Source organism: Vulpes vulpes, chromosome 9 (assembly GCF_048418805.1).
Source record: "Vulpes vulpes isolate BD-2025 chromosome 9, VulVul3, whole genome shotgun sequence".
Taxonomy (NCBI): domain Eukaryota; kingdom Metazoa; phylum Chordata; class Mammalia; order Carnivora; family Canidae; genus Vulpes; species Vulpes vulpes.
This window is the reverse complement of record NC_132788.1, coordinates 31,181,304-31,195,824: the sequence shown is the minus strand read 5'-3', so window position 1 is coordinate 31,195,824 and position 14,521 is coordinate 31,181,304. Positions and strand designations below refer to the sequence as shown.

At 34.1% G+C, this 14,521-nt stretch overlaps 1 protein-coding gene across 8 annotated transcripts in view; it reads left to right on the top strand.

Moving 5' to 3' along the window:
• The window catches only part of CLCN3 (chloride voltage-gated channel 3), an 87,511-nt gene that overhangs the window by 54,747 nt on the left and 18,243 nt on the right, over positions 1–14,521 (top strand). For all 8 annotated transcript variants that reach the window (XM_026017557.2, XM_026017555.2, XM_072719681.1 and 5 more), the window contains 6 exons: positions 3,992–4,091; positions 4,929–5,116; positions 6,094–6,216; positions 7,351–7,557; positions 10,722–10,802; positions 11,714–12,259. In XM_026017557.2, the coding sequence (XP_025873342.1) occupies positions 3,992–4,091; positions 4,929–5,116; positions 6,094–6,216; positions 7,351–7,557; positions 10,722–10,802; positions 11,714–12,259 (1,245 nt within the window). The remainder of the gene's footprint in view (positions 1–3,991; positions 4,092–4,928; positions 5,117–6,093; positions 6,217–7,350; positions 7,558–10,721; positions 10,803–11,713; positions 12,260–14,521) is intronic.

Genomic DNA, 14,521 nt, shown 5'->3' with positions numbered 1-14,521 from the left:
TTCAAGTAAAAATGATCTTCCGGGTGTAGGTGTAAAGTTTATTTTGCAACTCAAGTAAATCACATGCTTCTCCTCAAGGCATACCTCATACCTCAGTATGTATCAGAAGGCTTTATGTATACCTAAATCATCACACATAATATAAAGAAGACTCTGATTGAGGCATAGTTTTTACTACTTCATTAAAGACATTCTTAATTGAAACTGGTATTTACTTACTTTTTTTTTTTTTTTTTTTTTTACTGGGATATGTGACAGTGAAGAATGTAATGACTGCCAGTACATTTGGATGCTACTGCCATATGTGCTGAGGAGCAGCCGTTTTGCATTTCCTTTTGTGTTACCAGTGAAAATGTCAACACAGTGTAAAAGGCACATCACATTTTAATATTCTGATAAAAATAGTTTTGACCTTGAAGGTCCCCTTAAGAAGGTCTCCAAGATCCTCAAGGTGTATGTGGCCACACTATAAGAACCAGTGTTTTAATCCCATTATGCCTAGTGTAGGCACACTCTTGCATCTTGTATGATTATTAAGTAAATCAGTTGTAGTTAGAAGTATATACATTTACAAAGTCATTAATTACTCAGATTGGAGTTTAAATGTGTTTCAAAGTGAAGGTAGTATGAAGTATCCATACGACATCGTGTTCATAAAATTTTAAAGAGAATTAAAACTAAGAGAAACCACAGTATATTTTTTTGCCTTTTGGTTTTATTATTTTTTCATTTTTTTATTTTTTGCCTTTTGGTTTTAAAGATAGTCCCTAGTCCTTGAAAATATTTAAAATAATATAACATTTAAAATAATATGAAGTGGTCACTGTCCTAGCTATTCTTGTCAATCATCTCTTTCTAGATAGGCCAAATACCATTTTTCCATACTTTGATCTATGCTTACATAAACATAAAAAATTTTTTAAACCTGGGAAACTGTACGTGGATGTTATTTTTATTTATTTTTTGTGCTTTTTATTTTTTTAATTTTTACATTTAAACTCAATTTACCAACATATAACACCCAGTGCTCATTTCATCATGAGTGCGCTCCTTAATGCATGTCACCCAGTTACCCCATCCTCCTACCCACCTCCCCTTCTGCAGCCCTTTGTTGTTTCCCAGATTTAGGGGTCTCTCATGGTTTGTCTTCCTCTCATAAGTTTTCCCCACTCAGTTTCCCTCCTTCCCTTATGGCCCCATTCACTATTTCTTATATTCTACGTATGAGTAAAACCATATGACAATTGTCTTTCTCCGATTGACTTATATCACTCAGCATAATACCCTCCAATTCATCCATGTCAATATAAATGTGGTAGGTATTCATCCTTTCTGATGGCTGAGTAATAGTCCATTGTGTGTGTGTGTGTGTGTGTGTGTGTGTGTGTACACCACATATTCTTTATCCATTCATCTGCTAATGTGAAGGACATTGTAGCTCCTTCCACAGTTTGGCTAACGTGGATATTGCTGCTATGAACATTGGGGTGCAGGTGTATCTTATTATTGTTTTTAAAAGAAAAACTTTTATATATCAGTGCATATACCTATTCTTTTCCCCCTAAACTTTTTCTTATACTTGTTAGCCCTTCTACCTCTGAATTTAAAGTAAATCTACATTATATCATTTCAAAAATTACTATTTCAGTATTTTGCAAAATGTCAGTAATCCAATTGTCATTCCTTTTTTATTTATTAGCATGAAAATTTCTACAAAGAGAACCTTCTTCGTACCAAGTATCTGGATTCCCTGAAGTTTAGATTGTACAGAAAAGGGATAACTTAAAATTAAATTGTTCCCTAGAATCCTCAGAGTTGGCCTGTGAGAATTTGGTTTGCTTGTTTGGCTTCTGTTTCTTCATCTTCATGTACTCATAGATTTCAATATATTTGATGTGTTTTAATCATCCCTATTATTATCCTTGTTGATGTCTATGTTATTCCATTTTTGACTAGCAGGGACTTATTTGGGTTGGTGCTTGTGTCCATTGACACATCTGTAGTAGATTGGTGTATTCTAGGAAAACAAGATGATCCTAGCTCATCTTACACATTTCCTGCACCATACCTGGAGTCAGCCACTGAGGAACCGTGGTTCCTTTGAAGGGAGAAGGTTTATAGGTGATGTGGGCGCTAGAGGTACTTATGTCTGGGTTGGCCATTGTTTTCTAGCCTCTTAAGTCTATAGGAACCTTCTAATTTAAATTCAGTAATGAAAGACTTTTATTTATCTCTTGGGTCTTAAATCTGTACCATCCTTCAGCCATACCAAAAATCTCAACATCACATATATGACTTACTTTACAACACACAGCAGTTTCAAAATATTACCAATACTATCATTAGTGATGTGCTTGTTGAAAAGTTGTAGTGTTTTCTTTTTTCTATAATCGTTTTTGTTCTTAGTGTTTATCCCACTAAGGTCACACATACAAATTACTTTGTTTTAAAGTCCCCATCTCTTCTAACCTGTTTTGCCTCCCTCCTCTTAAAATAATGATTTACTTTTAAAACTGTATGGTTTAATTTCTTTATGTTTAAAAAATACAAGTATGTATATTATATACTTATTTTTTCTTAGATAAATTGTAGCATACTGTACACACTTCTGTCCACTTTGCTTCTTTTCCCTGTATAACACGTATCTATCTCATTCTTTTAGTGAGTGCAGAATTTTTCATTACAAATGATACACTTCAGTTTACTTAACCAGTACTGTGTTGATGAATATTTAGATGATTTCCAAATTTTTACCTCATATTATATGAAACATTACAGTTATTCTCATTAAGAAGCAGCATGGGGTTTAATGATTATTTTTTAAAGAAATGAACCTACCTTCAGTCTTTAAAGAATACTTAGTATCTGAGATTGGTTGTTTATAGTATAGAAGATATAAAATTGCGTTATTCAACTCAGAACCTAACGGAGTCTTTTTAGTGAGATCTTGTGGCTTAAAATAGACCAGATGTTTGAATTCCAGCTGTAACCATACTGTGGGACGGTTTGAGCATTGAAGTCTTAGACTGAGAATATGGCTTTTTAAAGCAACAATCCTAATAGAATGGAAGAGGTTTGGGCTAGTTAGGGATAAGTTTAAAACTGCATTCTTACTAACGGAGGGAAGAGTTGCTTTCTTGTGTCTTAGTCGAGTGAGATCTGGAAATCAAATGTATTCCTATCCTGCTAATTTCACTCCCTCCACTGTATTCAGTAGAGGACACTTCTGCCCTACACAGTGATAGAAGAGAGCCTCTAGATGTTCCAAGTGGAATTAGAACTCTCCATACCTGCATATTTATAGGCCTACAAGTTTTGGCAGGCCTTTTATTCACATGACTTTTCTATATTGTATTTATGGGCATAGTACTATTATTAACTGGCCTTACCTTTTAAAGAATATCATTCGGGATGCCTGAGTGGCTCAGTGGTTAAGCGCCTGCCTTTCAGCTCAGGGCGTGATCCTGGAGTCCTGGTATCGAGACCCACATCAAGCTTCCTGCATGGAGCCTGTTTCTCCCTCTGCCTCTGTCTCTCTATGTGTCTCTCATGAATAAATAAGTCTTTAAAAAATGTTTAAAAAATGAAGAATATCATAATCCACTTAATTGCTAGGACCAGAAAATGGCCAGGGAATGACAGACATTTCAAGCAATAATATCGTATTTCTGTTAATATAAAAGATGTGTATCAGCTACATTTGATTCAATTTAAAACAACATAGGCCAGACTCTAGGTGGTTTGTGAACCCCTTGCTCTCAAATCCTGAGGTTTTTGTTAAAAATGCAGATCTCTGGGTAAATGTTTATCATCTGTTTTACATGTATAACAATTGTCTAACATAGTGATTCTGCCCCAAACTCACCTTTCCCATTATTTAGCTTATACATTACTGTCTTGTGTATAGTAACTGAAAAAAAAATTGTTAGATTCTAAATTGTGGCTTCTGTTCATAGTTTGAAAAATGAGGTATAAACATTTCTAATTTCAGATCAACAGCAAAAAGAAAGAATCAGCATGGGAAATGACAAAAAGTTTATATGATGCATGGTCAGGATGGCTAGTAGTAACACTAACAGGATTGGCATCAGGTAAAGAAAAATCTTAATGTAATCCTTTTTTGGTTAACAGAAAAATAAATAGTTCTCTCCTTCACCCTACAATTTATTTTCAGGTCCTGTTGGGTTTTTAAAAGCATTTGTTTTATTTCTTTCAAGAAATCTTAAATATAAGACTAGGAGGCAGGTAGCTTCAATGTCTAGTCTTGGTTCTGTTACTTTAAGTGTCAATCTGGTTTGGTTGATCTTTCTCAGTTCATTATCTTATCTGTAAAATACATGATTTGGGCCAGTTAAACAATAAAGTATCTTTTAATATTGTCATAATAAGTAACTAATATTTATTGTTTCCTATATATCATGCACTGCCTTAAAATCTTGATGAGTATAAACTGCATGGCAGTCCTATGGTATAAGTGCTACTGTTATCACCATTTTACAGATGAGGTGCCTGAAGCACAGAGAGGTGTTAAGTAATTTGACTGACATCGTTTGCAAATGTATTAAAGTTTTAACTTTAATAACCTGATTCCTGAACCTCCTGCCAGATATCTGCTTTTAAAGATATTTTAGTATCTTTTAACCACCTTTATTACAAATCACAATTAATTTAAATGATGTAACCAGTTGTAATTTCAAACAAAGAATAGCCATTTTAAAGAGTTGCTTTTTATACTTTTAAAAAAGTAATATAAACTTATTTATACCTAAGTCTTAAAAATCTTAAATTTATGTGATATTCCCTATGTGTCCCTTTATGTATAGGGAGTCCCCCCGCTTTCTTTGACCCTTTTAACTTGATAGTCTCAACACTCCAAAAGTGGACTTAATTTTTTTTTTTTTAACACTACCTTCAACATGTTTTTACAGGGGCATTGGCTGGATTAATAGACATTGCTGCTGATTGGATGACTGACCTAAAGGAGGGCATTTGCCTCAGTGCATTGTGGTACAACCATGAACAGTGTTGTTGGGGATCTAATGAAACAACATTTGAAGAGAGGGATAAATGTCCACAGTGGAAAACATGGGCAGAATTAATCATAGGTCAAGCAGAAGTAAGTCTTGCTGGGTCTGAAGATGAATTAATAATCAATATAGGGAGATGAGTCTCCATTTAATTACAGAATCATGTACTACTAGATGATTGCAACTGCATTAAGAGAAAAAAATGTGAAAAAATGTAATCGGTTAGAGTGGAAAAGAAGAATACATGGCAGCAAGTAAAATGTAAAGTTACAAGAATCTCTTATGTTAGTTAACAATGTAGTCATGTTCAGGTCTATTCAATTATGACATTAAATATATTTCTTATTGTAGAAAAGAAGTGCAGTAGGATCTGTATAATCATGGAAAATTAATATGAAGTCAAATTATTAAAGCTGCTTAACATATCACAATTGTCAGGAAGTATAAATTATCAGTAAATTTAGTAAATCAGTAAATCAGTAAATTTAAAATAAGCCTCGTACCTGGAGCTATCTTGAAGAAATCCACAGATTTTCTTTGTGGCATTATAGTATCTAAGTGATTATGTTATTGCTCTTGATGTTCAGTAATGAACATTGTAGAAATTAGAATGTTATATAATATATATAGTTACATGATCATATAAGGATATGTTTTTAAAATTTTGTTATAGCTGAAATTTTGAGCTAAAAAGAATATTTGCATGGGCAGTATGCTGTTTCTCCCTTGATCTTCAGGAGAATTGCAGCAGAATGAGATCTAAGTGCAAATGCAATCTTGCCTTCAGCTGTTTTCAAACTGTGGTTTGTGGGTAGGCAGAGGTTAAAGTATAGCAGATTTTTGGCAACAAGGCTTTAGGTATCAGGAAACAGATTAAGCCTCCGTGTATATATGAATATGTTTCTTGATTCTACTCAAGTATTTTGTTCATATAAAGCTTTTACTATTGTGGAAGTAAGCCAAGAAACTCTTATGAGTTTCACCCAAGCTGCTTACGTGGCAAGCACTTACATTCGGGTTGCACTGTACATTAAATTCCTACACTCTTAAACAATTTGCCTTTTAGGGTCCTGGCTCGTACATCATGAATTACATAATGTACATCTTCTGGGCCTTGGGTTTTGCCTTTCTTGCTGTTTCCTTGGTAAAAGTATTTGCTCCATATGCCTGTGGCTCTGGAATTCCAGAGGTAAGCTGTGCAATATTTAGTATCATTGAACATTTAGTAATTGTTATGATGTTTATCTTTTTGCCTTTAGGGGGAAAAGTAGTTGTTTCTCTGGGGAAATTGTAATCTGAAAAAGAAAATTTAAAAAACGTAAGCTGATTGTAGACATCACAACAAATTCTTCCCCATGGTCATTTCATTATTAACGGTGGAGGTTGATTTTTTTTTTTTCCACCACTAATTTAGCACACGGCTAAACAAATATCAGAAGACTTGGTTATTAAAAAAAAAAAAAAAAAAAAAAGACTTGGTTATAAAGCTGGAAAAGTGTTATGTGGCCTAAAATTCTTCAATGGATTAGTTGATGTTTTGCTGCTATTAACCTGATTTGAATATATTTACTCTTTTTTATGACTATCTTTTAATTATAAGTTAATAATTCTTGAATTTGGCAGATAATAATTATAACCACTTTATGCTTGAAATAGACATATGACCATAGTGAGTCAATAGTTCAAACTTTTGGGTTTTATTTTTTATCAACAGTAATTTAAAGAATATACTTAGGATTGAATGGTGTGATGGGAATTCATTTCTTTCCCCTTTTAATTTTTCTGTTTTAGGTAGGTTATCAGCTTTTTGTAGTGCATTTCCTTTTGAAAGTTAATTTTAATGATTTTAAAAGTTCTGTTAATTAAGAATGTCTTTAATAAGGGGTAATATGCAGCATTTTAGCTGTTGTCACTTATACTTAATATATAGGAAAATATTACACATAATAATAGCTGTCTGAGAAGACAAAGTATCCTAATTTCTGACACAGAATGTCTGGAATATATCTAACTGTATTTCTACAACAGAAATATTCAAATATACCTTTTCCTGGTTATGTAATTACAACCCTTGTATTAAGGCCTGTATTCCTTTTAGCATGGCCTTATAGTCTAGTTTTATTTATAAGATAGGGTTGCCTTCAATCCTTGCTTGAGAAGAGAATTAGAAAAATAGTTAAAGCTTTTGAAAAATTGTAAGTTCCATGGTCCACCAAAAAAATTTGCAAGGTGGTTTTGTGAGTAAAACAAGAGTGCAACTTAAATTAATTAAGTGTTCCTGTTTCCTGAAGGAAATTAAGCTGTCTTAATCTTTCCTTTGTAGATTAAAACTATTTTAAGTGGATTCATCATCAGAGGTTACTTGGGAAAATGGACTTTAATGATTAAAACCATCACATTAGTACTGGCTGTAGCATCAGGTTTGAGTTTAGGAAAAGAAGGTCCTCTGGTACATGTTGCCTGTTGCTGTGGAAATATTTTTTCCTACCTCTTTCCAAAGTATAGCACAAATGAAGCTAAAAAAAGGGAGGTAAGTGTCTTCTGTAGTTTATTTGACAGATAAATATCTATTACATAGACTTATGTCTGTGAGAACTTTCTAGTGTAAAGATCATGTTTTAACTCTTCACTTTTGGATAAATTTTGTATTCAGATTCAAATGTAAGCAGGAATCCTTTTCGAGTATCTTTAATGTCTTTCTAGACTACATCCCCAGTACTGCTCAGTCACCCCTATATTTTAGAGAAGTTTTGATAGACTACTTGGTGTCCATTGGTTTCAGTTGAATTTCACAAAGCTCTTTTCATTTGTTTTTGCTTTGCCTTACACCTTTATTCATCTGAAGTTTTTCTCAAATGCAACATTATTTTTCCCCTGATTTCTCAGCATCAGTATTTTTCCAGGGTTGGGAAGTCTTAACAGCTATGTTTTTCCTCTGGAGGAAGTGTCTAATGCCCCTGAAAGAGGTGTGCCATCTACAGAGAGCTACTTCGCACCATGAAGATATTCTGAGGGCCTTAGGACCTCCTGAGGTTTAAATCAGAGATAAACATTAAAGGGAATATAGGAATTCCTCTTCATTCAGCTCTTTGGGAGCATTTATTTCCTTTACTTTTTTATTTTTTTTAAGCCAGCTGAGATCTTATAGGCAGCCTTTAAATTTAAGAGAATTCCCTAATGTTTCTAAATTGCTGTAGATATTTTGTAGAAGAAAAATAGGCTCCTGAGACCTTTTGTATTTACTTTGCGGCCCAGTCCCTTCCAATCTAGTCTTAGGTCAAAACCACTTTGCGTTTTTAAGGTATTATATTTTTATATCATTAAATATGGAGAACTCAGAGGTCTCTGGCCCTACCACGGGAACTTTCATCCTGTTGTTTTTAATAATATAACAAAAAAGTAGAATACTTTTATCAAACTATTTAATTCTTCAAATGAAATGATTCCTCGTTCATTTTAGTGTTACTACTAAAGCATCATTCATGCATTGGCAGTAGTCTAAAAGTGGAACACCTCAGAACATCATAGTTCCACCTCCAAATGATAATTGTGACTCTAGCACTATGGTCCAACAAAAATAGCTAATATTATTGATTACTTACTGTCTTATCTGGTTCTGTGACAAGGTTTTTACTTGCATTTTAAAATTTAGATGCACAATAATCCTATTAACATGGCACTATTATCCCCATTTATAGATAGGAAATAGAGCGTAGAGCTGCTAACCTGTCCAAGATTACATAGCAGAGTGTCAGAATATGGATTGAAATTTATTTTTCTCTGACTCCAAAGTCTGTACTCCTTACTGCTACTACTATTTCTACTGGGACTGTGGATATGTGTATGTTAAAAACAAAACAAAACCTAACCTAAAACTGTACTGTTGTAGCATTGCAGATTAGTGGGTAAAATGAAACTATAGCATTTGTCTCTTCAGTGCAGTTCTTTTACTTGCTACTTTGGCATTTTAGGGGTTAGATTTTTATTTATTTTTTTATTCATTTTAACTGCAAGATGGAATTTATTAGAAACTGTCATAGAATCCACTTAAATTTTGAGTATATACTATGATGATTAGTGATATCTTTGACATTAACTTTGTTCACCTTAGTATATAAATGGCTAGAGTTTAATTGTTAGTTAAAAACAGTAAGGCCTTGTGTTTCAGGTTTCTTCCTATGTTCACTTCATTGACATTTTTAAATTAAATGATTCTTTTATATTTATAAAACATTAAAATGTGTATGAGTTTTGGGTACTAGGGTGTTAGCTTGATTGTAAAATTATTTTAAATGTAGAATCAGAGAACTCAGTTAATTGTGTTGTCTACAGTCCTGTTAGTGGTAAAAACCAAAATTGTTAAATTTGCTGTCATCTCCCAAATAAGCAGAGTATGCATTCTTAAAACCAGGTACAATTTATTCATTCCTTAAAAAATATTTTATTTATTTATTTGAGAGAGAGAGAGAGAGAGCAAGCAGGGGGAGAGGTAGAGAGAGAGAGAAACCCAGGCCGACTCCAAGCTGAGAGTGGAGAGCCCAACTCAGGGCTCCATCTCACAACTCTGATATCAGACTTGAGGCGAAACCAAGAGTCATATATTTAACCGACTGTGCCACCCAGGTGCCCCTAGCCAAGTACAATTTAATTAAAATAAATATTTGCTTATCTTTAATTTGTCAAGCAGCAGCCTGACAGTGGAGATCATGTTCTTAACTATATATAATTTAATTTTGATTATTTCCAGTTTCTTTTCCTTAAGTGTAAAACTTGGCCATTTGAGAAAATGTATTTGGTACCCTCAGATATGTACTGGAACGAAGTAGTGAAAGGAATAAAGACTTTTAGAAAAGTTATTACAGAATTAAGGTCCAATAAATTTATATGTATAGTTGGCTTTATGCTGGTGAGAAGTGGGCAATGTCCCAGTGACAGATTGGGGAGTTGGAGAGAGGATATATAGGAGCTGTTTGTGGATATTTTTGTCTTCTTTAACTTTACTGTAGGGTTCCAGTTTGGAAAGAGGTAGCCATCGTTTGTGCTTTAGATTAAGGCTTTCCATATTGGCAGTAGCTATATTTTAGAGGACTTAGAGTAGTGAAAATAAGAAAATTCAAAAGGTTTTTAGTCCTGTAGATATTTTACTAGGATTTAGAAAATAGTCATTATTAGGGGTGCCTGGCTGGCTCAGTCAGTATAGAACTCTTGATCCTCAGGGTCATGAGTTCAAATCCCACGTTGGGGATAGAGCTTACCTAGAAAACATTAATTGATAATGATGAAACAATTAGCTTTAAAATCTGAAGAAATTATATCCTGTTTAAGAATAAACTACTCCCCCCCCCCCCCCCCCCCCCGCAAACTCCAGTAACTACTCTCTCTACTGGTCTTCTCAAACATCTTGAGAATTGTCTGTATTCATTGCCTTTTCTTCTTTGCATCCTATTTACATTAGTGTATCTTGCACAAATATTTTTTGACTGAATATTGAATATGTGAATGACCTTTCAATTAAAGCAGAAGAGAAAAATATCTTTGTAGAGGAAGTAAATATTTGCCTCTGCTTGGGGAGGAGGGATAGAGGGGAGTTAAATTCAGAAGAGACATTTCAAAAATTCAAAGAACATGAAGAATTTTTATTTGGTATATTTAAATTTTTAAGAATATATGAAATAAAACAAATCCTCTTTTTAGGTGCTATCAGCTGCCTCAGCTGCAGGGGTTTCTGTAGCTTTTGGTGCACCAATTGGAGGAGTTCTTTTTAGCCTGGAAGAGGTAGGTTTAAAAAAGAAAAAAGCACTTACAACATTATGTATAATTATTATTACAAATATATTTTAGCATGCTTTTCAGTTTTATAGCTAGTGTAATAGACTTTGTTTTTAAGTGGATTTAATTTTCTAAAATTATTTTTTGCTCATTCTTACAGAGTAATACATTACATATGTTCTTTACCTTGAGAAAAGCCTTAAAAATATTATTCTTGTATAAATATTAGTGATTGTAAAAGTAAGCAGAAATGGATTTGGCTTAGTAGAAAATATTTAACCACTGTCTGTTAAATTATCACCCATTTTTTTATTTAAAAATTTTTAATCAATTCCTAAATTATGAGTTTGTCTTGTATGCTTATTTCTGGGACAGTTATTGATGTTTAAAGAAAATGATTTTAATCGCATCAGTGGCATATTTTGTTTTTGTTTTCTCATTAGTGCTTAAGACTTTTTACATGTTTACATAAAAATGTGACTAGGAATGTTTTAAAATTTACTTTTCCAGTTTGTATTCTTCTTTTCTTTTTTCTTTAGTATAGAAGAGGCAAATTAAATACTTTTTAATGACCTCATAGGAGTTAGTGATGGTCATTTATTCTTTACTACATGATTGAATTAGAGGTGAAACTCATTTTGAAAAAACAAAAAACGAAACTCATTTTGAAAATAAAGCAATGCTGGGTATCTCAAGTGATTATTAGACATTTTTGATCAATTGATATTGGAAATTTGTAATGATGTGATAGCCAAGGTTAATAAAACATCAATTTTTTTTTCTTACTACAGTAAAATCTTTTATATGTAAACTCTAGCTGCAGCAAAAATTAGACTATGATGTTCACCATTCAAGTTATAACATACCAGAAACATCTTATAAAATTATAGCATTAATTTTTCTTTTCCTTTTTTTAGGTTAGCTATTATTTTCCTCTTAAAACTTTATGGAGATCATTTTTTGCTGCTTTAGTGGCTGCATTTGTTTTGAGATCCATCAATCCATTTGGTAACAGCCGTCTGGTTCTTTTTTATGTGGAGTATCACACACCATGGTACCTTTTTGAACTATTTCCTTTTATTCTCCTCGGGGTATTCGGAGGGCTTTGGGGAGCCTTTTTCATTAGAGCGAATATTGCCTGGTGTCGTCGACGCAAATCCACCAGATTCGGAAAGTATCCTGTTCTTGAAGTCATTGTTGTTGCTGCCATTACTGCGGTGATCGCCTTCCCTAATCCATATACCAGGCTCAACACCAGTGAGCTGATCAAAGAGCTTTTTACAGACTGTGGTCCTCTGGAATCCTCTTCTCTCTGTGACTACAGAAATGACATGAATGCTAGCAAAATTGTTGACGATATTCCTGATCGTCCAGCAGGCCTTGGAGTATATTCAGCTATATGGCAGTTATGCTTAGCACTCATATTTAAAATTATCATGACAGTATTCACTTTTGGTATCAAGGTAAGTGCTAATGTGAGGTGGTTTTAGTAATCTCAGCATGTTCAAAACTTGTATGTGAAATGAACAGTGAAATGTTTATCTAAAGGTGGTTATAAATGTAGGTTGAAAAAGTTCTTATCTTTTGGGTTCCATTTTAAGTATTGAAAAAAGAATTCCTTTGGATATATTGTTAAGCATGGTTATCTGTTACTATGTAACAGATTATCCCAAAACCTAGCAATTTAAGAAAACTTTATTTTTCTCTTGATATTGAGTCAGTAATTTGGGAAGGACTCAGCTGAGCACGTTTTGTTTGTGGTCTGTCATATGTGCCATCAGAAATGACTAAGGCTAGTCATCTACCACCTGGGCTGGGAAGATTCAGACAACTGTGTCAGAATGTCCAGGCTCCTGGACCATATCTTTGTCTCTCTCCCTTCCCCCCCCCCCCACCCCGGTTTTCTGACACAGTGCCTTCAGAGCATTTAGAGTCCTTAATGGTATCTCGGGGTTCCAAAAGCAAGTGTCCCAAGAGGATCATTTTTAACCTGGCCAAGGAAGTTATGCACATGCTTTCTGTTGCGTTCTATTTGTCTGGGCACAAAGCCTGCCTCTTAATGGGAGCAGTGTCAGGGAATTCATGATCATGTTTTAAAAACACTTACATTAGGGTTTTTTTTTTTTTCTGCTATAATAAACTATCACAAACTTCAAATCACACAAATTTATTATCGTTTTGGAGATCAGAAGTCCAAAATGGATCTCACTGGGCTGAAATCAAGGTGTTCATAGGGATTTGTGGAGGTTCTAGGGGAGAGTCCATTTTTTGCCTTTTCCAGCCTTCTAGAGGCTGCCCACATTCCTTGGCTCATGGCCGCCTCGTCCCAACTTCAAAGCCAGCAATGGGTAGTTAAGTCTTTTATCTCATTATTCTGACACTAACTCTTCTAAATCCTTTGCCCACATTTAAAAGAAATCTTTGTCATTATTTTGAGCCCACCCAGGAAATCCTGGATAATCTCCTGTTTTAAAGTCAGCTGATTAACAACCTTAATTTTACTTGCAACATTTTATTCCTCCTTACCTTATTGTGTAACATAAGGAATTAGGATATAGATACCTTTGGGGAGCCAATACTCCACCTATTATATAACCACAGGGTATTAGCTTGAAAGGACACTGCAGACTCATTGTTAAATGCCTAGCCTGTGAATACCATGCCTTTTTCAATAAGTATTTAAGGGAGTTAGGCCTAATGCCCTGGGACACTTGAATTTACAACAGTGAAAATGACATTCATTAGTGATTTGCCAGTAAATGTAATTCTCTTATATGACTGTCAGTGCTGTATATGAGGATCAAATGTCAGCTAATCCTTGTTCTTTAATATTCACTAGTGATAATATGCTTTTACAGGTGTGAATTATGTGGAATGATTCCTTAATTTCAACAAAATCTTAATGATAGTTTTTTGAAATATGGTCTTTTCTGTTCTCTATTTAGTGCATTGGGTATATACGAGTTAAATGATAGAAATGCCTTGTAGTTCACTTTTTTTTTTTCATAGTGAATCAAGTTAGAGCAGCTGTTAAAACCCGTTTCTACAGTAAATTGATTTTTCTGTAAATCCCAACTTTCTCATCTTTAGTTGAGCTGTAGGATGCTAGAGAGAGCTGGCAGGGGTTTGTTAAGTTCCACGTTGCCCTGTGCTATGGCTAAAGAATCCCAGCTGGCAGTAGAGTAAAACATATTTTGAACTCATCTATTTGGATAACCTTTCAATCATCCTGATGCAGTGTTCAACTGCCATCATTTTATGCTCAGCTTATTTCATATCCAGAACATTTTAGAGCTCTTAGTATATCAATCCTTAAATGATCTTGCTTAAGGTATTTACTACTCTTGTTTTCTTCATTAAATTTAATTGATGAATAAATATTTTTTTCCTTTGATGTATTGCTAAAAAATATTGAAAGTCCCGATATGGACCTTCAATATTTTTGTCTGCTTCACACTGTACCACTTAAGAGGAATAGCATCAAAAAAAAAAAAGAGAGAGAGAGAGAGAGAGAGAGAGAGGAATAGCACCTTGGGACGCCTGGGTGGCTCAGTGGTTGAGCGTCTGCCTTTGGCTCAGGGCGTGATCCCGCAGTTCCGGGATCAAGTCCCACATCGGGGTTTCCTGCATGGAGTCTCCTTCCCCCTCTGCCTGTGTCTCTTCCTCTCTCTCTTTCTGTGGGTCTCTCATGAATACATAAATAAAATCATAAAAAAAAAAATAAG